The 24,963-nt window shown below is 40.3% G+C and overlaps 2 protein-coding genes across 4 annotated transcripts in view; one reads left to right on the top strand and one right to left on the bottom strand.

Annotated features, from left to right (window-relative positions):
* Nucleotides 1–9,615, bottom strand: part of DTL (denticleless E3 ubiquitin protein ligase homolog) — a 52,009-nt gene extending 42,394 nt beyond the window's left edge. For both annotated transcript variants that reach the window (XM_040263119.1, XM_040263120.1), the window contains exons 1-3: nucleotides 9,414–9,615; nucleotides 3,148–3,273; nucleotides 2,253–2,351 (exon numbers count right to left, since the gene is read on the bottom strand). In XM_040263119.1, the coding sequence (XP_040119053.1) occupies nucleotides 2,253–2,351; nucleotides 3,148–3,273; nucleotides 9,414–9,465 (277 nt within the window). In that variant the 5' untranslated portion in view covers nucleotides 9,466–9,615. The remainder of the gene's footprint in view (nucleotides 1–2,252; nucleotides 2,352–3,147; nucleotides 3,274–9,413) is intronic.
* Nucleotides 9,616–9,730: 115 nt separating this feature from the next.
* INTS7 (integrator complex subunit 7) overlaps nucleotides 9,731–24,963 on the top strand; it is an 81,908-nt gene continuing 66,675 nt past the window's right edge. For both annotated transcript variants that reach the window (XM_040263118.1, XM_040263117.1), the window contains exons 1-3: nucleotides 9,731–10,015; nucleotides 23,004–23,133; nucleotides 24,300–24,446. In XM_040263118.1, the coding sequence (XP_040119052.1) occupies nucleotides 9,922–10,015; nucleotides 23,004–23,133; nucleotides 24,300–24,446 (371 nt within the window). In that variant the 5' untranslated portion in view covers nucleotides 9,731–9,921. The remainder of the gene's footprint in view (nucleotides 10,016–23,003; nucleotides 23,134–24,299; nucleotides 24,447–24,963) is intronic.

The raw sequence follows: 24,963 nt of genomic DNA, 5'->3' as shown, positions 1-24,963 counted from the left end.
TTTCCAAATTTGCTGACACACTGAGTGTAGCACTTTAATAACATCATCTTTTAGGATTTGAAATAGCTCAGCTGGAATTCTGTCACCTCCACTAGCTTTATTTATAGTGATGCTTCCTAAGGTCCACTTGACTTCACACTTCAGGAAGTCCAGCTCCAGGTGATGACCATACCACTGTGATTATCTGGGTTATTAAGACTTTTTTGTATTCAGTTCAGTTCAGTTCAGTCACTCAGTCATGTCCGACTCTTTGCGACCCCATAAACTGCAGCATGCCAGGCCTCCCTGCCCATCACCAACTCCCAGAGTTGACCCAAACCCATGACCATCGAGTCAGTGATGCCATCCAACCATCTCATCCCGTCATCCCCTTCTCCTCCTGCCCTCAATCTTTCCCAGCATCAGGGTCTTTTCAAATGAGGCAGGTCTTCGCATCAGGTGGCCAACGTATTGGAGTTTCAGCTTCAACATCAGTCCTTCCAATGAATATTCAGGACTGATTTCCTTTAGGATGGACTGGTTGGATCTCCTTTGCAGTCCAAGGGACTCTCAAGAGTCTTCTCCAACACCACAGTTCAAAAGCATCAATTCTTTAGTGCTCAGCTTTCTTCACAGTCCAACTCTCACATCCATACGTGACCACTGGAAAAACCATAGCCTTGACTAGACGGACCTTTGTTGGCAAAGTAATGTCTCTGCCTTTTAATATGCTGTCTAGGTTGGTCATAACTTTCCTTTCAAGGAGTACTCGTCTTTTAATTTCATGGCTGCAATCACCATCTGCGGTGATTTTGTACAGTTCTGTGCATTCTTGCCACCTCTTAATTTTTTTCTGCTTCCGTTAGGTCCTCACCATGTCTGTCCTTTATCATGTCCATCCTTCCATGGGATGTTCTCTTGATATCTCCAATTTTCTTGAAGCGATCTCTAGTCTTTCCCAAGTTCAGTTCAGTTCAGTCGCTCAGTCATGTCCGACTCTTTGCGACCCCATGAACTGCAGCACACCAGGCCTCCCTGTCCATCACCAACTCCTGGAGTTCACTCAAACTCACGTCCATCGAGTCCGTGATGCCATCAGCCATCTCAGCCTCTGTCGTCCCCTCCTCCTGCCCCCAATCCCTCCCAGCATCACAGTCTTTTCCAATGAGTCAGCTCTTCGCATGAGGCAGCCAAAGTACTGGAGTTTCAGCTTTAGCATCATTCCTTCCGAAGAACACCCAGGACTGATCTCCTTTAGAAAGGACTGGTTGGATCTCCTCGCAGTCCAAGGGACTCTCAAGTGTCTTCTCCAACACCACAGTTCAAAAGCATCAATTCTTCGGCACTCAGCTTTCTTCACAGTTCAACGCTCACATCCATATATGACCACTGGAAAAACCATAGCCTTGACTAGACAGACCTTTGTTGGCAAAGTAATGTCTCTGCTTTTCAATATGCCATCTAGGTTGGTCATAACTTTCTTTCCAAGGAGTAAGCCTCTTTTAATTTCATGGCTGTAGTCATCATCTGCAGTGATTTTGGAGCCCCCAAAAATAAAGTCTGACACTGTTTCCCCATCCATTTGCCATAAAGTGATGAGACCAGATGCCATGATCTTCGTTTTCTGAATGTTGAGCTTTAAGCCAATCTTTTCACTCTCCTCTTTCACTTTCATCAAGAGGCTTTTAGTTCCTCTTCACTTTCTGCCATAAGGGTAGTGTCATCTCTTTAAGGTCAACAGAACTTTGCCTTATGCATAAAAGATAACTTGTTCAATATAAATATTTTAAAGCAATGTTTTCCCACATTAAGTATAAAAAATTTAACTTTTTGAAAGAAAAATTGTCTTTAATCCTAAAATGTTCTTAACTCTCAGTAAAGATTTTGCTGCAGTTAACAGTTATTGAAAGAAAGGCAGCCCACCATTTACTTTCAGTCTGGTCCCTAAACAAACTTAACCAAAAGTGAGTATCACTGAGAATTTATTCAAATAGTAATTTCCTTGTGGTGGTGATTTAGTTGCTAAGTCATGTCTGACTCTTGAGATCCCTTGGACTGTAGCCTGCCAGGCTCCTTTGTCCATGGGATTCTCTAGGCAACACTGGTGTGGGTTGCCATTTCCTTCTTCAGGGGATCTTTCCAACCAGGAATCAAACCCAGGTCTCCTGCATTTCAGGCAAATTCTTTACCCACTGAGCTACGCGGGAAACCTAATTTCCTTGAGGCTTTATGAATTAAAAATATTAAAATAGATATTTTAGATCTTGACTTACCTTTGATGCACTTCTTTCTACTGCTTTGTGATTCTGTGTTATACAACCTAACAAAGCCTTCTTCATTGGCAACTGCTAGTATATGCTCCATATTGGGAGCTATGTAAGAAATAAAGAATAAAAAGTAAAAACAAATGTTAAAGCTGAGTTTAAAGCTATATATGTATAAACAACATAGTATCGATTAATTGAAAACTACAAGGTAAACACAAAGAACCCATTTGGAAAGAGGCAAGACAATTCTGCCCGTATAACATCTGGTATAGTAGACGTTTTTCTGAGTTAAAGATGGCTTAAAATTTGCCATAATATCTACTTTAGTAAGTGACTAAAAAACACCAATCTTCAGATAATCTCTTATTTAAAGGGGAGCTGAATCAAGAGTGATACCTGAACAAAACAAGAGTGATACCTGAACAAAACAAGAGTGGTACTGGCCAATGCCAAAAAAAAAAGAGGGGGAGCATATGACATAGGCCTCCAGCAGGCTAACCCTATTAAATTAATATCCCTTTTCCTCAACTTTTTACTTTTCCTCTCTTAAACTTTTAACAGCAGGGACAAGCACTTCTACTTCTGTGATATGTTCCCCAATGCATTGCAGAAGAGACAGATTCAATGAGATCAACATGATGGCTGAACCTTTGTAACCCTTTCCCGATATCAGATAAAAACAAACTAAAAATGATGCTATAAGAATCTCATGGTTTAGCAGAAATATATAATTATAAACAGAGATTAAAGTAGATTTTATAAATGAGAAGAGAGGAGATATTAGAAAAACTCTACCATCTAATTTACTTTTGGTTAAAAGAGACAGCTTAGGATATTTTCCCTCTAAAGAGTGAACCAGATCATTTCTGACCAAGCATTGCTTATTCAGTAATTCTCTTACCAGAAGAGAAGGTGCATCCAAAAGGAGGAACTGGGGTTCCTGTTTCTCCATAAGAAGTATGCTCATCATTATAGTTGCACTGATAGCCAGTGAGCAGGGACTGTAGCGGGTACTGTGAAGACCATCCTAAAGGAAGACAAAATTCCTTATAGATTCCAATATATCATCACATTTCAGTACTTCTAACAAATGCAGAGGCAAAAATTCACTTTTAAAAGTTTCATATTATTTTACTATAGATCTATTCACTATCCATGGCCCTCTGGAATACAGTTTCAGATATTTTCCTAAGTGGTCCTAAGGAAAAAATGAAAGAGCACTTCTCAACTTCTGGTGAGATACAGGTTTCAGCTTACCATCTTAAATGAAGACTCTTGCTAAACGTATTTAGCACGGAAAGACACTAGTGGCCTTTATATGTTACTCCTTCCCCCATCCTTTGGTGACAATCATGAAAAATAACCACAAAGATTACCACAGCCATTCTTATCAAGTAAAATTCTAAGCTTCTAGAGTTCTAAACCATTACTGCAAACTTAAGTTACTAGCAACATCACACATAATCCGATGGTCGGAGTCAAAGGAAATAACGTAAGGTTGGCCAAAAAGTTTGTTCAGGTTTCTGGTAAGGTGGTGTGGAAAAGTCAGAATGAACTTTTTGGTCAACCCACAACATCAATGCACCTACTGTAGCCACTAACATCAGTTCAGTTGTTGCTCAGTTGTGTCTGACTCTTTGCAACCCCATGGACTGCAGCACGCCAAGCCTCCCTGCCCATCACCATCTCCTGGAGTTTACTCAAACTCATGTCCATTGAGTCAGTGATGCCGTCCAACCATCTCACCCTCTGTCGTCCTCTTCTCTTCCCACCTTCAATCTTTCCCAGCATCAGGGTCTTTTCCAATGAGTCAGCTCTTTGCATCAGGTGGCCAAAGTAATGGAGTTTCAGCTTCAGCATGAGTCCTTCCAATGAATATTCAGGACTGATTTCCTTTAGGATTGACTGGTTGGATCTCCTTGTAGTCTAAGGGACTCTTAAGAGTCTTCTCCAATGCCACAGTTCAAAAGCATAAATTCTTCAGTGCTCAGCTTTCTTTATAGTCCAACTCTCACATCCATACATGACCACTGGAAAAACCATAGCCTTGACTAGACAGACCTTTGTTGGCAATGTAATGTCTCCGCTTTTTAATATGTTGTCTAGGTTGGTCGTAATTTTTCTTCCAAGGAGTAAGCGTCTTTTAATTTCATGGCTGCAGTCACCACCTGCAGTGATTTTGGAGCCCCCAAAAATAGTCTGTCACCGTTTCCCCATCAATTTGCCATGAAGTGATGGGACCAGATGCCATGATCTTAGTTTTCTAAATGTTGAGTTTTAAGCCAGGTGTTTCACTCTCCTCTTTTCACTTTTACCAAGAGGCTCTGTAGTTCTTCTTTGCTGTCATAAGGGTCCTGTGTCACCTGTGTATCTGAGCTTATCGCTATTTCTCTCAGCAATCTTGATTACAGCTTGTGCTTCACCCAGTCCAGCATTTCTCATGATATACTCTGCATATAAGTTAAACAAGTAGGGTGACAATATGCAGCCTTGACGTACTCCTTTCCAAATCTGGAACCAGCCTGTTGTTCCGTGTCCAGTTCTAACTGTTGCTTCTTGACCTGTACAGATTTCTCAGGAGGCAGGTCAGGTGGTCTGGTATTCCCACCTCTTTAAGAACGTTCCAGTCTGTTGTGATCCACAGAGTCAAAGGCTTTGGCATAGTCAATAAAGCAGAAATAGATGTTTTTCTGAAACTCTTTCGCTTTTTCGATGATCCAATGGATGTGGGCAATTTGATCTCTGGTTCCTCTGCCTTTTCGAAATCTAGCTTGAGCATCTGCAAGGTTCATGTACTGTTGAAGCCTGGCTTGGAGAATTTTGAGCATTACTTTGCTAGCGTGTGAGATGAGTGTAATTGTGTGATAGTTTGAGCATTCTTTGGCATTGCCTTTCTTTGGGATTGAAATGAAAACTGACCTTTTCTAGTCCCGTGGCCACTGCTGAGTTTTCCAAATTTGCTGGCATATTGAGTGCAGCACTTTCACAGCATCATCTTTTAGGATTTGAAATAGCTCAACTGGAATTCCATCACCTCTACTAGATTTGTTCATAGCGATGCTTCCTAAGGCCCACTTGACTTCGCATTCCAGGATGTCTGGCTCTAGGTGAGTGATCACACCATTGTGATTATCTGGATCATGAAGATCTTTTTTGTATAGTTCTGTGTATTCTTGCCACCTCTTCTTAATATCTTCTGCTTCTGTTAAGTTCATACCACTAACATATTCACAAGTAAATCTTAGTTCTTATACTCTCTCTTTCCTTTCCAGCACTGAAATTCTAGGACTCTAAAACATTAATGGGAACAAGTCATAGTATCTTAAAGTTTATCACAGCAATTTTAAGCCCTGAATAGCAGTAGTAGGTAGGGTCTGGAAGTCTTTAAAGAAGGTGAAATCAAACACAAGTTTTGAAAGGAGAGTAAGTGCTCATTGAATATATGAAAGAGGAAGAAATTCAGAGTGGAGGGAAAGCTTACTCTGCTTGGGTCAGAGACCTGATGTGTACTATGGTCCTAAAATAGTAAACCATCTACAAGGTTTTGTTTTACCATTTTGCCATGTAGGTTAACATATTTTAAATATATAAAACATCCATTTAGTATACAGTTATTGAGAACCAAATATAGTAAGCATTGGAGGAAACAATGAAGTTACAATCTAGAGAATTGTCTAAATAATTAAGAAACTCACTCATATTTTAGAGTACTCTCAATTCTTACTTTTGGTGATATAAAAAATGTTATTTGGAGAAGACATCTTAGCCTGATATAATCTCACAGAAATCTAGTTCTGCAGGTTCACAGAAATAACCTAAAGGAATACAAAGGAGGCAAAGAAATTCAACTCAGATTTAGTCATTACTCCTGGGGGCATTACCTTAAGGCCAGATAATACTGTAACTGCTATTGCTAAGTCACTTCAGTCGTGTCCGACTCTGTGCGACCCCATAGATGGCAGCCCACCAGGCTCCCCTGTCCCTGGGATTCTCCAGGCAAGAACACTGGAGTGGGTTGCCATTTCCTTCTCCAATGCATGAAAGTGAAAAGTGAAAGTGAAGTCGCTCAGTCGTGTCCATCTCTTAGCGACCCCATGGACTGCAGCCTACCAGGCTCCTCTGCCCATGGGATTTTCCAGGCAAGAGTACTGGAGTGGGGTGCCATTGCCTTTAAAGACCACTAAAAGAATAATATGAATACAAAAATTAGTTATGTTGTAGAGTTCACAAATATGCATCTACAGACAGAAAGGCAGTCTTTAAAACCCTCTGTTCTAAAACAATTTAGAAGAGATTCTAAAACGATTTAAAAACTATAAAACAGTTTTTTACACAGAGTAGGATAGGGTGATCAAAAAAAATGACTTTTCAAGCTTAAAGTCAAATTACATTAGGATAAATCTGTGGGAAAAATAAAGTGGAAATATATTCAAGGGAAAAAACAACTATGTAAAATATCTAGCAGTTCATACTTTAAAAAATGGTTGATGTGACTATTGAATCATTACTATATATTTACAGTCTATTAGACACAGTTTAAAGACTGACGCAGCATTTTCATTTAAGAAGGTAAACACAATATGGTCAGAAATTATATATCCTTTGCATCTGTTTAAAGTTTTAAAGAAAACTTCAAGATCAATTTAAAAATACACAGAAGAGTAATCAGCTTTCATTTTAGAAAGATCACTGGCAGCAATATGGCAAATAAACTGGAAAGAGGGAAACTAAGAGACTATTCAAGAGACTTGTTATAGTCCAGACAAGAAGGTATAAAGGCCCAACTGAGGGAAACAGAATAGTAAGCATAATATAGATCCAAAATATGTGAAGAGGCAAAATCAGCGAAGAAGACACAGAGAAGGAAAGATTCAGGAGATTTTAAGGGAACTTCTCTGAAAGGGTATCTTGAGGAAAATGGAGGAATTCTGATTGACTTTCAGGTTTCTGACTGTGAAGACCAGTTTAAAACAATGAGACCATTTCCTAAAGTAGGTAATATAGCAGGTGAGAGAAAAAAGTGAGTTTGGTTTTGATACATGAGTTTGAGATGTTTCTGGGACTGACCACCTGGATGAAGATGCTTACACACCTCTCATAGAAATAGATGTAAAGCGAATAGAAGGTTGCAGGTAATAGTGCAAGAAATCCTGGTTACAGCTATGATCACCCGTGGGAGTTGGTAGAAACAGAAAAGGGGCCTAGGATAGATCATGGAAGGAGAAAGATGGTCCTACAAAGTTTGGTGCATGATATATAACAATGAATGAATTTCAGTGCCTAATCACCAAACAATGAATGAGTATTTGGGGGCTTGGTGTGGGCTGTCTCAAAACATACCATAACAGCATATTGATTAGTTTCAATTGAAGTTGCTTGAGAAGCAGCTAATGCAAGAAGGAAACCCTAACCTTCCTGTCTCCCTGAAAGGCAGGAAATAAATCTCTCCTATGAAAGGTGCACTCCTTGCAACGGGAGGTAGAAGGTCACCCTTACCCGACAGAGAGGAAATTCAGAGCCAAGAAGCCTGTGTAAACAAACCTTGTAACTTCTTTTAATTTACTACCTCAAGCCCAAACTCTGTTTAGATTCTTTACTAATTACGTATCCCAAACTTAAGTTCTTTGTCCTGTCAATCCCTCACAAATTTATTGCCTTTTTTTGGGTCTGAAAAATACAAAAGCTGCCTGCTTTGGCCACTTCTTAGGTACCATTTCTATGAGATCTCCATGCACATGAATTAAAATTTGTTTTTCTCCTGCTAATCTCTTGTGTCTATTTTGTTATTAGTCCAGCCATATATGCTCAATCAGGGTAGAGAGGAAAATTTACCCTTTCCAGAAAAATATTTACGAATCAGAGATAAAGTTGAGACAGAATGTAGAGTTAAGAGAAGAATCTGTTTCAAAAGAAAGACTACATAGCTTGTTCCAGGTCACACAGACAAGCAAGGAGTGGAGGTGAAATTAGGAAGACAGAGCTCTTAACTACCATGCTATACTGACATTCATGACACAAAGGATATAGAAGTTAGTAAAGCAAGGTCACAGCAGGGACAGAAAGGAGAGGCTTTTAGAGTATAATTTAAAAGACTGTCTAAGAGATAAGGATGGTAGAGTTTTAGATTGGAGGAAGGAAGTTGATGAGCTACTCACCAGTCTTCTCAATATCTTTTTTCAAGACCTATGCCTTAAATATAAAAAGCTCACTTCTCACATTTTCTGTTTTCCACACGGGTTTCAAGAGGAAAGAAGACCTTGTTCATCTTTAAATGAATGAGATTTCATTTGCAGCCAACCTTAATTTGGGTGGTAACTCCCTCATCAAAAACTTACCAGAAAGTTTCAGGTTGATGACACTCAAACCTAAAGCTCAAAATTCTTATTGCCAATGTTTTAACCTAAGGAACTTCAAGAACTGGAAAGAATAAATTGGAAGCCTATATACTAACATGGAAGCATTTCCAAGTTCTATCGTACAAGTAAAGAGATAAAACATTTTAATCCCATTTCCATAAATAACAATACTTCCTACTTCTGCCATTAAAAAACATTTTGGAATAAAATACTTCAATCTATTAATAGTGGTCATTTGTGGGAAATGTGCTTACGGGCATTTCTCACTGTATCACTACGAATTTTTATACCCTTGAATTAATCAGGAAGAAAAAATTCTGACCATGCTAGAAGCAGATGTTCTGTTCTCTCTGCCTGACTGAGTTCTTTTTAAGAGCCGATCCTATTCTCTGGTGTATATAGCAAACGGTAGGGCTCACTAAGTTTCCACTACAAATGAATGAATTAATCAATGAGTACGATCCTTGACGATCTCACACAGCTGTTCGTTCAGAAAGCCACACACTCTCAAATGCACGCGTTTTCCAGTTAACGTGCAAAACAGACATAAACCGTAATGGAGGTCAGTTAACTCAACGTCCCTCCCTCCCTCAGCCTACACGACTAAAAAAAGCCTCGATTACGACGAAAAGTATCTCGAGGGCACTAAAGTGCGACTTTCTTCAGTATTCCCAGCTAGTACGAACTCATTCTGGCTGGGGGAGAACTCGGCGGCTGGGAAACTGAACTGAAATCGGCATTGGTCCGAGGTGTTGTTCTGGGGGAGGTGAATCCCGCCGGCAAGAGACCAGCGGTTAGGGCCGTTACTCACCATTTCTCGGGACGCCAAACTGGGGCTGGCGGAGCACCGAATTGAAGAGCATCTGGGACGGAGGAAAACGCTTAGCTGAGGAAAAAAGCCGTGGAAATGCCTCCAGACTCAGCGGAAACTGTATCCTGCGCCCCTTAGACCACGACTAAGTTATTGCCTCCAACTCCCGCCACTGTAAGCCCCGGTCACCAAACTCCCCGCCAAACTGACGTCACGCCCTCTGATTGGCTCTCGGAGCGGCGTCCGGGCGCGTACGAGTCACTTCCCCCTTCGAAGCCCCGCCTCCTTCTCGCCCAGCCGCGGGAACCTAGCGTTCCAGAGCTCCCTGAGCGCCTGCGCGGGGGGCCGCAGGGGCGCTGGCGAACGGCGGGGAGCCCAGGGCGCATGCGTAACACGGCTTGACAGAGCGCGGAGGAAAAATCCGCGAGAAGGTGGTGGAAGAAGATGGCGGTGGTGGGGCCGTGTTTGCAATCTCTATGAATAGGCTAATCGAGTAACTGTATGGGTCATGGCGTCAAACTCAACTAAGTCTTTTCTGGCAGATGCCGGCTATGGCGAACAGGAGCTGGATGCTAACTCTGCCCTTATGGAGTTAGACAAAGGTATTTCGAAAGAGCGGGCTGCGCGTGTGTTGGGGGGAAGTGGCGCCACCAGGCGGTGGTAGCCGCGCGAGAAGCTGGGAAGGCGCATGCGCGGTGCTTCCTGGGCGGGGCGGGGTCGGGCGCCTTTGCCTTTGGTGAGCCCAGGGGTATTCGCGGCTCTGGGAGGTTGGCCGAAAACGGCAGCGTTGCTAGATTGGCCTTGTACAGCTGAAAAAGTAGAGAGCTCCCGCGAAAGGCTCGCTTGGACCACTTGAGGGCACAGCCCCGCGATTTTCCACGCAGTTTCTAAAAGTGCTGTATTGAAATTATGAAATTATTTTTCAGTATGTGCAGTTGAGACCAGGCCTTCACCAAGACTGCTGCTTCTTGCACCGACTTTACAGCGATTCATTTGATTTCTGTAATTCTTACCTGCCGGTTACTAGGCAGGTCAAAAATAGGGCCAAGACATCCGAAAAGCATAGCCCCTATTCATTCTCTGCTTCTCTGATAGTTCAGCTGGTAAAGAATCCGCCTGCAATGCAGGGTTCGATTCTTGGGTCCGGAACATCCGCTGGAGAAGGGATAGGCTACCCACGCTAGTATTCTTGGGCTTCGCTTGTGGCGCAAGCTTAGTGTAATTAAAGCAATGTACTTTAAGGGCAGGGTCAGATCAATGGAAAGATTAGAGAATCCGGACTTACTTGGGAACTTGTGTATGATTGATGATTTTCTAACTAATATTTCCTATATTTGGTAGTTTTAAAGGGGGTATTTGAAGCCTATCAATAAAGTAGTGTTACTTCTTAGAAACTACAATTAAGTCCTAAAAATACAATAAGTGAGACATCATATATCCTATTTCATCCATTAAGATACATATTTTTTCACATATTAACATCTCTGAAACTGAGAGTCATCTTAAAAACCGGTAAAATAAAGTCTTAGTTATTATTTAATTGGGTTTCCTTTGTGGCTCAGCTGATAAAGAATCCGCCTACAATGCGGGGGGCTTGGGTTGGATCCCTGAGTTGGGAAGATCCCATGAAGGGAAAAGCTACCTGTGCCACTATTCTGGCCTGAAGAATTCCCTGGAGTCTGTATAGTCCTTGGGGTTGCAGAGTCGGATACGACTGAGCGACTTTCACACACATTCTCTGCAAATGAGTTCAGTTTCCTTATGGCAGTGAAGGGACGGGACAGGCTTGGTGTAGTAGTAGAAGCTTTGGATAGACTTGAGTTGCATTCTAATTTCGCTAGTTTTATGATCATGGACATGTCACTTAACCAGACCTAATCTTGGTTTTTTTCTCTGCAAAATGAGTAAAATACCATTGAGCTGGCAAAATGGTTGTAAATATTAAGTGATATAATAGTATGCAAAAAAGTCCTTATTAAATGCAGAAGAGATTTGCCTCATCTTTTAGATAGGGATTTGGAAGGCAAGGGCAGGTATTTCTTAGTAGAGAACTCAAAGTATTACAATGACTCTTTTGTTTCAGTGTACTTGTTATTTTTATTGAATGGGGGAAACATCACTTGGTATACAGTTAATTTTTAATTAACACTAGCCAGTTGGTAATATGTTAAGAACTGGACTAGCAGTTAGAAGGATTTTTAAGTCCACTTGGAGCCACTTCCCAGCCCTCTGACTTGGACACTATGTTAACTTTTCTGGGACTTCAATTTTTTTTTTACCTTGTAGACATTTAAAGTGCAGTTGGTCCAGATAAGAGTTTCTCAAACTTAAAAACAAACAAACTTTTAACTTCTTTTGATCAACATGAAAATTTCATAACACTCCAATGAGATATTCCTTTGGTTGAGTCATAGTAGTGCAAGTCCATCATCCAAGAAAATGATGTTGAGCTTTGCTTTCTCTTAAGAAAAACTATAGGGCTTTTCCCTTCTGAAATAGAAAATCATAATATCAGATGTGTTTTTTAAACACTGCATAACCTTTTCCTCCCCATTCTGTTAATTCCTTCCTTATTCCCCAATAAGAGTTGCAGGTCGGCATATCTAATATTTCTACTAAATCTCTAAAGAGATTTTCTACCACTGTGGTCTGGGTGGACTCATCCCATAGTGACAGTAGACCAGTAGTGTAGAACAGAATTGGAATGGGACTCTGAAGAAATGAGAGCTCTAGAATTATTTGATTCCTAAAAACTTGCAGTTGTGGTAAGAAAAAAATGTAACACAATTTTTCCTCCCAAAAGTTGAAATAGGAATATTTTAGACCTGTAAGAAGTGTATAGATGGTTATTGAGTGTTTACCTATAAACCAGGTGTCAGTCCTAGATCATGTTTAATCCTCCCAGCAGCACCTTGGGTGATGTAAGATGTTATTCTAGTCCATAACATCTTACAGAAGAACGCAAAGTAACTTTTTGACCAACCCAGTTATTTTACAGGTGGAAGTTGGTCTGGGGTTGCTTGAATACATAGGTCTTCCACAGATACCAGCGGGGCTACTGCTGCAGAAGGAGGTGATTGTAATAATCCAGGGAGAAGAGAATAGTGGCTTGGGCCAGGTTACAGTGAAGCTGTGTGAAGTGCTGAGATTATGTATGTATTTTGAAGGTAGGGCCAACAAGATTGGCTAATGAATTAGTTGAGGATGTGAGAATAAGAGGTCAGGAGAAACTCAGAGGTTTCTTGGGGGTTTTTTGGTCAGAGCTATTGGAAGTATATATGGTCATTTACCGAGTGGATGAAAATCAGATCACTGTGGGACTATTGAATTTGAGCTGTCTCTTAGACATTCAAATGGAGATGTTGGGTAGGCAGTTAGATATACAGATGTGATAGTTGAAGTCCATAATAAAGAAGTATCTGTAGCATGAGTGTCAAGAAACCCACTTGGGAAATATTGCCATTTTATAACCTGTTATATGGTTATGACTGTTGCACTTTGTTCTGAGCATTTTGAGCAAGCATGGAAGTAAGGTATTTATTTCTGATCTCTCTAGGAATAAATGGATGTTCTTTTAAAGCTGACTGAATGTCTCTTTGTTTAGGATGTAGTTAGTAACACAGGAAAATAATCATTCATATAATAGTCATTAATTCATTTATAAATATTTACTAATCACCTGCATTGTGTTAGGCACTTAAACTTGGAGCTGTATTAGTGAACAAAACAGCTTTAAGAACCTCACCTGAGGGAGGGAGGTTCAAGGAGGGGACATAGACTATGGCTAATTCATGTTAATGTATGGCAGAAATCAAACCAGTATTGTAAAGCAATTATCTTTCAATTAAAAATAAGGTTTTTTTTAAAAAAGACCAAAAAGTGGGCAGTGGCCCAATTCCTGGAAATCTCCCCTCCCCTCAAATAGTTGGACTAATCCTCCCACTCATTAGCCTACGAAATTATCCGGCCCAGAAAAACTAACCATGGCCACATTTCAAGACCACAGCACTCGCCCTCTGTTGTGGCCCACACTGTATCTATGGAGTGTGTTTCTCTTTGAATAAATCTACTTCTTACCTATGGAAAAAAAAAAGAAGCTCACCTAAGGAATCAGACAGGACTAGATTAAATATGGCCTTGTTAGGACAAGAAGTTTGGATTTTATGCAAAGTATATTGAGAAGACATTGAAAGTTTTTAAGTAGAAGACTGACATGGATTGGTTTACATTTCTGAGGATGACTTTCACTCCTATGTAGAGGTCTTTTTGCCTTCCCCTTTCTAAAGTTTTAAGCTGATAACCATGCTGCCTGAGCTATGAAGACAAAGCAAACAGAGTTAAGTATTAAATCAAGTACAACTTACATATATTGGACATTTCATAATACAGCACATCATTTCTATAGTACAGGCATTACAAAGGACATACTTCACATAATTTATTCAGTTAGTGTAACTTTTTCACTGAACATTGTCAGTCTAAAGATTTTTAAGTCAGCTGATGGGAAGTGTCCCGATAATTTAGGAAAAGGTACGCAAGATCTCCACCCTGGGTGGAAAGGAGAAGCTACTGTAGAAGACACCACTCAGCCTGCCTGCTTTCTGTGAGGTTGGTCTTGGGAGGGATGAGATCAAAGAGCAATGGAGAAGAGAGCAGTTTCCCTTTCCTGTGCCTAGGTAATGAGAAAGGAGGACATGCAGGGGTTGGAGTTGCTAGCCGAGGTGCTGGTGAGCTTAATGCTGCATGGAAAACTTGACGGTATGTTCAGTGAAGAAATTGATAATGAAATAGAAGGATGCCGTAAATCAGGACAACTATCTTGTCTCCCTTATTTTTCCCTTAGATGCTATCACGTCACCTATGTTGGCAAACATCTGAATTCTCAGACTGAAGAAGAGCACAGGTTGCGTTTACATTGTCCGTATTGGCACAGATGTAGTTGGCATGATAAATAAATGTGAGGCCTTGCAAGTATCCTCATATCCCCTTCCAAAGAGGGAGGTCTCTGCAGCCAAGATTGTACCAAGTGACTTAATTCCGTGCCATAAGTGATTCAGAAATGGACATGTGATCCACACTGAGTCAAATTCTTTCTCTTTAAGAATCTGTACTACCAGACCAAACTTAGTGTTGAGAGGTGGACCTCTTGGCGTTGGCACGTGTGCGCTCAGTCATGTCTGACTCTTGGTGACCCTCCTCTGTCCATGGAATTTTCCAAGCAAGAATAGTGGAGTGGGTTGCCATTTCCTACTCCAGGAGATCTCTACCAAGGGATTGAACCCATCTCCTGCATTACAAGTGGATTCTTTCCCACTGAGCCATCTGGGAAGCCCGTGGACCTCTAAGATCATGTATAATAGAATTGAGATGAAGGTCAGACTGTTAACTCAAAGTCACAAAAGCATTATAATGGACTATTTCTTAAAGCCAGTGATCCCTTGGCCAGCTGTGAGAACTGATCCAAAAATTCAAGACCCTTCTTTGCTTCTTATTGAAATCCACAGATTCATTTTTATGTGTGGCTAAGAGCTGTTATCTTGTAACTTACAAAATAAGTTATTGAATATCCTGAAAGTTGGTGTTCATAGCATTAATTTGTATATGATTCTAAATCAGTGTTCTTGGTGCATATTGCACAATATTGCATACCTTCTCACCATGTATATTTATAGACTCTGAAATTTGGGGGAAGGATGCTTTGTTATTAATGCTTCATCAGTTGAATTGACTATCATATCAGTTTTTTATTCTTGCTTTTTAAATATAATTTACTGAGATGTTACCACGATCGGTTTATTAAGCTGTGGGTTGGGGGATGGCCTTGGTATTATGTGTGTTGCATGCTTGTGTTTGTATTTCTCCCTTCCTTTGTTCATTTTTAGGGAATAGATTTTAAGATGTTCTGGTTTAAGATGTCAGGATGTTATGGTTTCATTTTGAATCATCCTTACGCCTTAGCTAAAGCAAATGTGTACAGTAATATGTACTCTCATTACAGTTTGTATTGGCAGTGTTCTTTGTGGTGGATATTAGTCATATTGGCGGTCCCTTAGTGTCTTAGGAACATTCTCCTGTGCTTGAGGAGTGGCCCACATCACAAGCCCGTCTCATTGAGGTGGAAGCAAAAGCTCACTTTGCTAGTTTCCCTTTCGAGAGCACAGGATGTGAACTAGGCTTTGCCAACCAAACTTCCTCCAGGCTCTGTGATTTAGTTTAGAGACACAGGAAGGCAGAGCTGAAGAGTACACTGGCAGTTTCCTGCCCTGGCAGCAGCGATGGCTAAAACATTCCTAGATGACAGGAGTGCTAATGCTAGCGTCTGGTGCTTCCCAGCAACAAAAGTTTTAGTCGTCTAATCAGTTTGGTAGGGTGGAGTTAAGTATTCTTAAGAGTTCAGCCTTGAAACTGTTTATTACTTTAATAAACCCTCGGTAAAAACTCACTTCCTGCCTAATCAGAGTTAGCTTCTGTTGCTTGCAGCTAAGAACTCTGACTGATACAGGCTACCTATAAATGTATGCTGTTTTAAAAACTTGATTAATAAATCCCAAGTTTACCATAGTTTATATTTCTCTTCAGTTCCTTGGAATTTGTCATCCTTCAGAAGTATACCACTCTGAAATCCCATTGGAATCTCTTCTTTAGTTTTAACCTTTATCCTGTAGTTGCTTGCTGGAAATGCATTTTAGCCTAATAATTAGGATTTGAATTCCGTCTCTACCATATATTAGCTGTTTTTCTTAGGCATAATAATTAGGATTTGAATTCCGTCTCTACCATATATTAGCTGTTTTTCTTAGGCAAGTTGCTTACCTATTCTTTACCTGTGTATTTTTTAAATGGGAATTACTGAATAATATCTAACTTCTATTAGTATAGTGAGAGTTTAATACATGTAAAATGTTGATTAGGGTGTCTGACACAGAATGAGCATTTAACATGCATCATCACCATCTTCATGATTAACTGCTGTTTTAATTGTTTTCTTTTTTCATGCAGACCTCAGAAAACTCATCTGTCTGCTTCCCTTACATTTCAGCCTCTTGGCATTTTTATCCAGCTTAGATTTCCTGGTCCTTAATTTCATTAATTTCTTACCAGTACTTTAAATTTTCATCCAAGATTCTATTCTAGTTACGTGTGCCCAAAGGCAGCCAAAGATTGCTGGAGAAAGTCATACAACTAGGTATGTTTGTGGCTATTATCAGAAATGATACAAACCCTAACTGGCTTTCGACACAGACCTGCAATACTACAATGTTTCTTTAGTCACGGCTCTCTCAGCTTCTTCAGAGACATTTCAGATCTTTTAAATTTTCAGAAAAAGCCTCAATCCTGGGTTTTATGTGAAATCTCATTTCATTTTTTAAGATTTGACAGTGCATTCAAAACCTTTAAAAAACATTGTATCATAAAATTATTTTGAGGGCCAGATTCAGGGGTCTACTATTAATAGTTTTAAGTCAAATAAGATACATGGCAAAGACTAGCTTGAGAATCTACTTGTCTTTCTTCTCAAAGCAGCGTCATTCCTGCCTGGGCCCCCACCCTGGAGATTTGCTAGGTTTGGGGAGGAACCCTAGCATAGACATTTTTGAAAATTTTCACAAATGTTTTTGATGCAGAACCAGAGCTGATAAACCACTGGCCTAGCAAAGTGTTCTGCACATTTTAAGTGAGAAATAGGAGAAATTTCACTGCTGCCAAATGACTTTTGATTAAGCAGTTCACAGACATCTTGCTTTAGTTCTTCCTAGTCTCCCTGTGTGTTGTGACTAAGTTAAGTGCTATTTATCTCCAGGCACTGGAAGGGAAGAGAACTCTGTTTCTTTGGCGGGAGAGTAAAAGGTAAAATACAGTAAAAGGCAATCACATCCGTCTGCAGTAGGTCTTCACAGGAGCATTCTTATGATCACGCTTAGGTCTTTTGATCAGGGCATTTTCCCTCAGATTCGTTGTAGCTAGCATCAGAAGTAAAGTGAATAACCTCTCTTAAACCCCTCTAAGAGTAAGATCTGATTGTGCTGAGCCCCTGTTTTCAGGTGCTTGGCTTATATTGGATTTAAAATTGGCCTGGAGCAAGCAAGCTGGATACCATACTGTCCCAGGCTCAGAATGATCTCCTGGGGAGAGCAGTGAGCAGCTCAGAAAAGAGGTCTTTGCTGCCTCCTTCAGGATTGGAACCTGGGTAGCCTGGATGGAAAACAGGAATCCTGACTAGTAGTCTGCCAGAGAATGGAGGCTAGAAACAAAATGGCCTTGGCTCTTTCCCCAGTTTGAAAGCAAGAATGTTTTCAGGAGGCAAAAACCATGAAAACAGGTAAAAGTTTTTATTAGAGACACAGCATAACATGTTGGGGAGTGCACAGAAATAGTGTAAGATAGAAGCAAGGCAGAATTACATACCCTGAGCAAAAGGGTTTGGTGTCCTGTCTAATGAGGAGGAGCGCAGTAAACCAGAAACGAGGCAGACACACACACCAGGGGAGGAGGGCGGGCATCCTGAATGAGGAGCACAGAAAGAATGTGGTTAAATCACTTAAATAGGACAGTCCTTCTGGGTCTTTGTTTGCATTTGGCCAATTATCTTGTTTCTTTCTTTACGCCTGACTGGTCCTAGGACCCTCCCCAAGATGGGTGTGCAACTTTTTGTTATGATGGATACCACCACACAGGCTTGTGGGTGCATGTCCACGCTTACTTTGGGGGTGGGGGGTGCTTCCCTTTTTGACCCCCAAACAGCCTTCTGTGCATGTATACATAGGGAAGTCTTCCTTGACCTCAGGAATGGGGACCTTATCTCTCTACTTTAGCAGAGCTCAGCTTTTGCCACTAGCTTTGTCCTTGGGGTATCTGGATGAGAAGAAAGCTTCAATTTTATTCCACTTAACAAACATCAGCTGTCGGGCCCAGAGGTTCATCTATCTCCTACCACAGAAATGTTGCTATATCATAGGCCTTAATGTACTTCTTAACCTCAGATATGCAGATGACACCACCCTTATGGCAGAAAGTGAAGAGGAACTAAAGAGACTCTTGATGAAAATGAAAGAGGAGAGTGAAAAAGTTGGCTTAAAGCTCAACATTCAGAAAACGAAGATCATGGCATCTGGTCCTATCACTTCATAGGAAATAGATGGGGAAACAGTGGAAACAGTGTCAGACTTTATTTTTGGGGGCTCCAAAATCACTGCAGATGGTGACTGCAGCCATGAAATTAAAAGACGCTTACTCCTTGGAAGGAAAGTTATGACCCACCTAGACAGCATATTAAAAAGCAGAGACATTACTTTGTCAACAAAGGACCGACTGGTCAAGGCTATGGTTTTTCCAGTAGTCACGTATGGTTGTGAGAGTTGGACTATAAAGAAAAGCTGAGTGCTGAAGAATTGATGCTTTTGAACTATGGTGTTGGAGAAGACTCTTGAGAGTCCCTTGAACTGCAAGGAGATCCAACCAGTCCATCCTAAAGGAGATCAGTCCTGGGTGTTCATTGGAAGGACTGATGTTGAAGCTGAAACTCCATTACTTTGGCCACCTGAGGCAAAGAGCTGACACATTGGAAAAGGCCCTGATGCTGGGAAAGATTGAGGGCAGAAGGAGAAGGGGATGACAGAGGATGAGATGGTTGGATGGCATCACCGACATCAATGGACATGAGTTTGGGTGGACTCCGGGAGTTGGTGATGGTCAGGGCAGCCTGGCATGCTGTGGTTCATGGGGTTGCAAAGAGTCGGACACGACTGAGTGACTGAACTGAACTGAACTGAATGCATTTCTCTCTTTTGCACCCTACCTTCTCATTTCCTCTCTCATAAGACGACTCTCATATCAGAAAATAAGCAAGACATTTACTGTTCTTTAGCTCATGTACCCAAGGCTCTGTTACAGGAATAAATGTCTATCTTAAATAAAAATTGACCACACTAGAGAAATCAGAATATTTCTCTGGCAGATGCAGAATTATCTTTGGCACATTTTAAATCAGTTTAAATAAATTGGTCTGAGGTTCTGTTTTAAAGGGAAGGTAAAGTGGATCGTCTTCTGTTGAAGAGACTCCTTGTGCCTAGGCTACTTCCTTCTTTCCCTTTTCCATCCCAACTAAGGCTAATTTATTACAAACAGAACTTTGCTGTCGTGTGCATCACTCAACCAGGGAGAGAGAGAGAAGGAAGCAAACCCAGTTGCTCTGGGTTCCCCCAGCAGTCCATTCCCCCGGCACACGTACACAAGCACACATCTCTCCCTTCTCTGCCTTCACCTCTGTCTTGAGGCTTGCCTTTCTTTCCCTTCACTGCCCTGGCTTTGTGTCCCTTGACCACCTTTTCAAGGCTTCAGGAGCTGTTGCTAGTCACCTAGAAGGTCTCTGTTGGCACTTAGTGCATTTAATGGGAAGAAGACTCCAAGAGCTCCTAGTGGCAGTTCTTATGTGTATGGAAGTTGGTGAGTGAGGTGTGTAGGGAGAGGGGAGCAGGCAAAGAAGGGATATGTTCTGAATATCTCAGTTAGAAATTAATTTTGGATTAATTTTCCCTTAAGAACTTTTATTATAAGCAGCCATTAGATTACAGAGTACTGTTAAGTACTGATGGTGCTATTTTTTTTTTTCCTATAAGGAAATATGTTCCCAGTACCAGATAACTAACCTGAGTGTGCCTACAGAACTTAATTCATTAGTAAGTTGTAGAAATTGCATGTGCACATTTACTTTGTAAGTCTTCCACATTGAGACAAAGAGGCACCCAGGAAAGAGCCCTCTGTCCACCGGGAATCATCCGCACAGTGTACGAGCGGTGAGTTCAGTTTCAGTCAGTGTCTCACTGAGGACTGTAGCCCTGGAGACAGCTTTCCAGAAAGCTCTGAGAAATCGCTTTGAAGACGTAGGGGGAGAGGTCAGTATATCATGCAATTTTGACTAAGGAGTACGTGCAAGCCAGCGGACATCGCGGTAGGTTACTGACGATTTCAAGGAACACACATCTCAGTTAATGACTTCAGTGCTTTTCTAAGTGTGGGAAATGCAGGACTCCGGGTTCATAAACTTTTTTCCCCTGAAATATAACTGCCTAAGGGCATGTTTGGCCTGTTTTCCTTAAAACACAGAGTGCCTCATCTAGTTCTTTAAGCTGAATTCCTTTCAGGGTGTACTGTAGGTCAGTGACTCATTCCTTGTAGGACTGAATGGCAAGCAACATTCCTTGTTTCAACCCCAGATATTTCCTTTGTCATTTTTAAACAGTGAACTAACTTTACTGAACAGAGGTATTCATGGGCACTTATTCTTGTGCAGATATAATCAGCATTTTATAAGTGGCAAAATAATAAAAATTATTTGAAGGTGATACTATTAATTTCATATCAGGATATTCATTCTTAATGGATTTTTTTAAGGATTGAACATGAACTGTTTGTTGGATTTTTGAAAAATCAAATTCACTGAGGGAATTCCCTGGTGGTCCAGCATTTAGGGCTCCACGGTTTCACTGTTGAGGGCCTGGGTTCAATCTCTGATCTGGGAATTAAGATCCCATAAGCAGTGCAGCCAAAAAAAAAAAAAAGGAATCATTCATTGAGGCATAATTTGTGTGTAATAAAGTTCACCAAATGTATATAGTCATGAAACCACTGCCTGGAATATTTCACCCCTAGAACTTCCTCGTGCCCCTTTGTGGTCAGTCTTTCTTTAGCTTTCGGCAACCACTTTCCACTTTCTGTCTTCATAGCTTTGCTTTTTCCAGAATGTCATGTAATATATAGTCATAGAGTAGTCTTTTCGGTCTGACTTCTTTGATTTAGCGTGATGATTTTGAGATCCACCCATGCTGTGCATCAGTAACGGGTTCCTTTTTTTTTTTTTGCTGCTGCTGTTGTTCTGTCACTAAGTTGTGTCTGACTCTTCCTGACCCCATGGACTGCAGCACCCCAGGCTTCCCTGAACTTCAGTGTCCCCTGGAGCTTGCTCAAACTCATGTCCATTGAGTCAGTGATGCCATCCAACCTTTTCATCCTCTGTTGCCTCCTCCTCCTCCTGTCCTCAATCTTTCCCAGCATCAGGGTCTTTTCCAGTGAGTCGGCTCTTCTCATCAGGTGACCAAAGTATCAGAGCTTCAGCTTCAGCATCAGTCCTTCCAATGAATATTCAGGGTTGATTTCCTTTAGGATGGACTGGTTTGATCTTGCTGTCCAAGGAACTCTCAAGAGCTCCAGCACCACAATTCGAAATCGTCATTTCTTCGGTATTCAGCCTTCTTTATGGTCCATATTTCACATCTGTACACGACTGCTAGAAAAACAATAGCTTTGACTAGATGGACCTTTGTTGGCAAAGTGGTGTCTCTGCTTTTTAATGTGCTGTCTAGGTTTGTCATAGCTTTTCTTCCAAGGAGCAAACATCTTTTAATTTCATGGCTGCAGTCACTGTCTGCAGAGATTTTGGAGCCCAAGAAAACGAAGTCTGTTACTGTTTCCATTTTTGTCCCCATCTATTTGCCATGAAGTGATGGGACCAGATGCCATGATCTTAGTTTCTTGAACGCTGAGTAAGAGACTATTATATGGAGATATCACAGTTTGTTTATTCATTCACCAGTTGATGGACTGGGAATTTTTCGCCATTCTAGTGGGTGTGTAGTGGTATCGTACTGTTGTTTTTAATTTACAGTTCCTGGATGACTAATAATGATGAGCATCTGTTCATGTGCTTATATTTGCCATCTGTATTTCCTTTGTAGTGAAATTTCTCTTCACATCTTGCCCATTTAAAAAACTGAGCTTTCTAGAGATATAAGAGCTATGAATGAAGTCCTTTATCAGATACATGTTCTATAAATATCTCTTCCAGTATGTGGCTTGTTTTTTTATTCAGAAAAGTATATTTTGAAAAGTGTAAGTTTTAAATTTTTATGAAGTTTAAACTTATTTTTTAATCTTTAAAAAGCCCACTTTTTGTGTTTTATCTAAGAATTATTTGCATAATACAAGCATACAAAGATTTCTTCCTTTTTTCTATATGCTTCATAATTTTAGCTGTTACTCTTAAGTCTGTGGTTCATTTTGAATTAATTTTTGTATATGGTGCAAATTAAGGATTGAGTTTCTTTTTTTCCTCTTCTAAATTTCTCTTCTGATTTCTTCTTTTACACTTTTAATTCTTTCAATGGTTCATCTTATTGGGTTTTTTAAATAACTGTGTTGCTTAATTTCCAGTATATTTGAAAATTTTTAAATATTTCTCTCTTACTGATTTTTAATTTAATTCCATTATGTTGTAATGGAGAACATATGTAATATGATTTCAGTCATTTCATATTTGTTGAGATTTACTTGTGGCCCCAAATATTCTATCAAATCAACCTTAAAAAAAAAAGTTTCTCTTATATCTTAAGGTGGCACTTTCCAAAATTACTATTTCATGTGTCATTTTTATTTTTGAAAACAAGTTACTACTGTACTTTATCTAATTGTTAAGAATGATTGTAATTTTACTGTGTAAATAATTTTAGTCTGTAATACTGTGTTGGTATTTGCTGTTTTTGCCTTACTATAGTCAAAAATTTCTAATCTGTTCTTCCCTTTTAATGGTTTCCATAGGTCTAAGATCTGGCAAACTTGGTGAACAGTGTGAAGCAGTTGTCCGCTTTCCCAGACTCTTTCAGAAGTATCCATTCCCTATTCTCATCAATTCTGCATTCCTAAAGTTAGCTGATGTTTTCAGAGTTGGGTAAGTCTTTTTAAGCCCTTGGATCCTAAAGCACTTTGTTCATATTTCTTTGTTTTATATTGTAGTCTGTATTCTTTTTGCCTTTTCGGACTTCCACATGATGGTTTTTTGTTTTTGTTTTTTTACCATTTTAGTGGACGCACGTGGAAATTCACAACAAATTTTGGTGTGAAATTTAATGGCATTTTGAGCCAAAGTAAAGGGTATAAGGCAGAGAGTACTTATTTCTTTGGGGGACAGGATAATTCAAAATTAAAGACAACCTTGGTATATAATTGTGTATTTTGGAAATATCTGTGGCTTTGTGTAGCTCATTTTGAGAAGTTTCTGATTTAACAATTCATTTTTATAACATGAGATTACACGTTACATGAGATTATGGGCCACTGTGGAGTGCCTGAAACATGTAAGCAGAGCCTGAATATATACCTGTTCTGTCTACGCCATTTCCTTTCCCACTTCTTTCCACCATTCTCCATATACTCGTGTGCTTACACACAAACCTAATCAGACTTGCAGAAAAGAAGCTGTAGAATTAGCTTGAGAGGAGGAAGACCATCTTCTTGGTTCTAGTAGGATTGAGGACATTGAGTTTGGCTCCCAGGCTTCTCTCTACGTTACAGCTGTTTGGGTGCCTTCCTGCAGGACTACAGGCTCTGCTAACTGCTTATGCTTAGTACTCATCTCAGGGTTCTACATCCATGGGTTCTACCAACCACAGGTCAAAAATATTTGGGAAGATAATTAATTCCAGAAAGTTCCAAAAAGCAAAACTTGAACTTGCCGCCCACTGGCCACTAGTTACATTGTACTTACACTACTTTACATAGCATTTACGTTGTATTAGCTATTATAAGTAATCTAGAGATGATTTAAACTATGTGAGAGGATGCGCAGGCACTGTGCCATTTTGCAGAAGGGAGTTCAGTCTCCAAGGATTTGGGTTTGGTGAGGGGCTAGTCCTGGAATTAGTTCCCCTCCACACTGCGGATATCACAGGATGACTGTACAGACTTTTGACTGTTTCTGTGGTAAAACAGAATGTTAAGATTGCAAAACATTGGCTGTTGCTAAAATTTATTAGTATCATTTGTGTTGCTTTGATTCCTAATTAAATATTACTTTCCTAAAGTGGTCTAATTCATTTTATCTGTGGTTCTTCCTAGAAACAATTTCCTGAGGCTGTGTGTTCTTAAAGTTACCCAACAAAGTGAGAAGCATTTGGAGAAGATCCTAAATGTGGATGAGTTTGTGAAGAGAATTTTCTCTGTGATTCATAGTAATGACCCTGTTGCAAGAGCCATCACACTCCGGTATATTCTGTTATGCCACTAAGTCACCACAAGATTGTTTGAGCTGTATTTCTATACCCCCAAAAGGCCGTACATTTACTTCTGTTATTCTGAATATTAGGAATTCATTTTTGTTTTTCCTAGTAAGAGTCAATGAGAAAATATGGTAACCATCCCAATCTATAAATGCTTTAGAGCTAACCGTCTATGATACAGTTTTGGTAACTTATGTTTGAGACACTCGTTTTATAGGTAGATGTTCTGATCTATTCACTCAAATGTAAGTATGATTTGAAAGAAAGAAAGTGAAGTTGCTCAGTCATGTCCGACTCTTTGTGACCCCATGGACTGTAGCCTACCAAGCTTCTCCATCCATGAGGATTTCCCAGGCAAGGACACCGGAGTGGGTTGCCATTTCCTTTTCCAGGGGCTCTTCCTGACCCACGGATTGAACCTGGGTCTCCCGCATTGCAGGCAGATGCTTTAACCTCTGAGCCACCAGGGAAGCCTCATGCTTATTTTGAACTTTTACCTTTCT

This window comes from Oryx dammah, unplaced genomic scaffold, assembly GCF_014754425.2.
Source record: "Oryx dammah isolate SB20612 unplaced genomic scaffold, SCBI_Odam_1.1 HiC_scaffold_21, whole genome shotgun sequence".
Taxonomy (NCBI): domain Eukaryota; kingdom Metazoa; phylum Chordata; class Mammalia; order Artiodactyla; family Bovidae; genus Oryx; species Oryx dammah.
The sequence above is the reverse complement of the archived record's forward strand: the minus strand, read 5'-3'. Positions and strand labels throughout refer to the sequence as shown.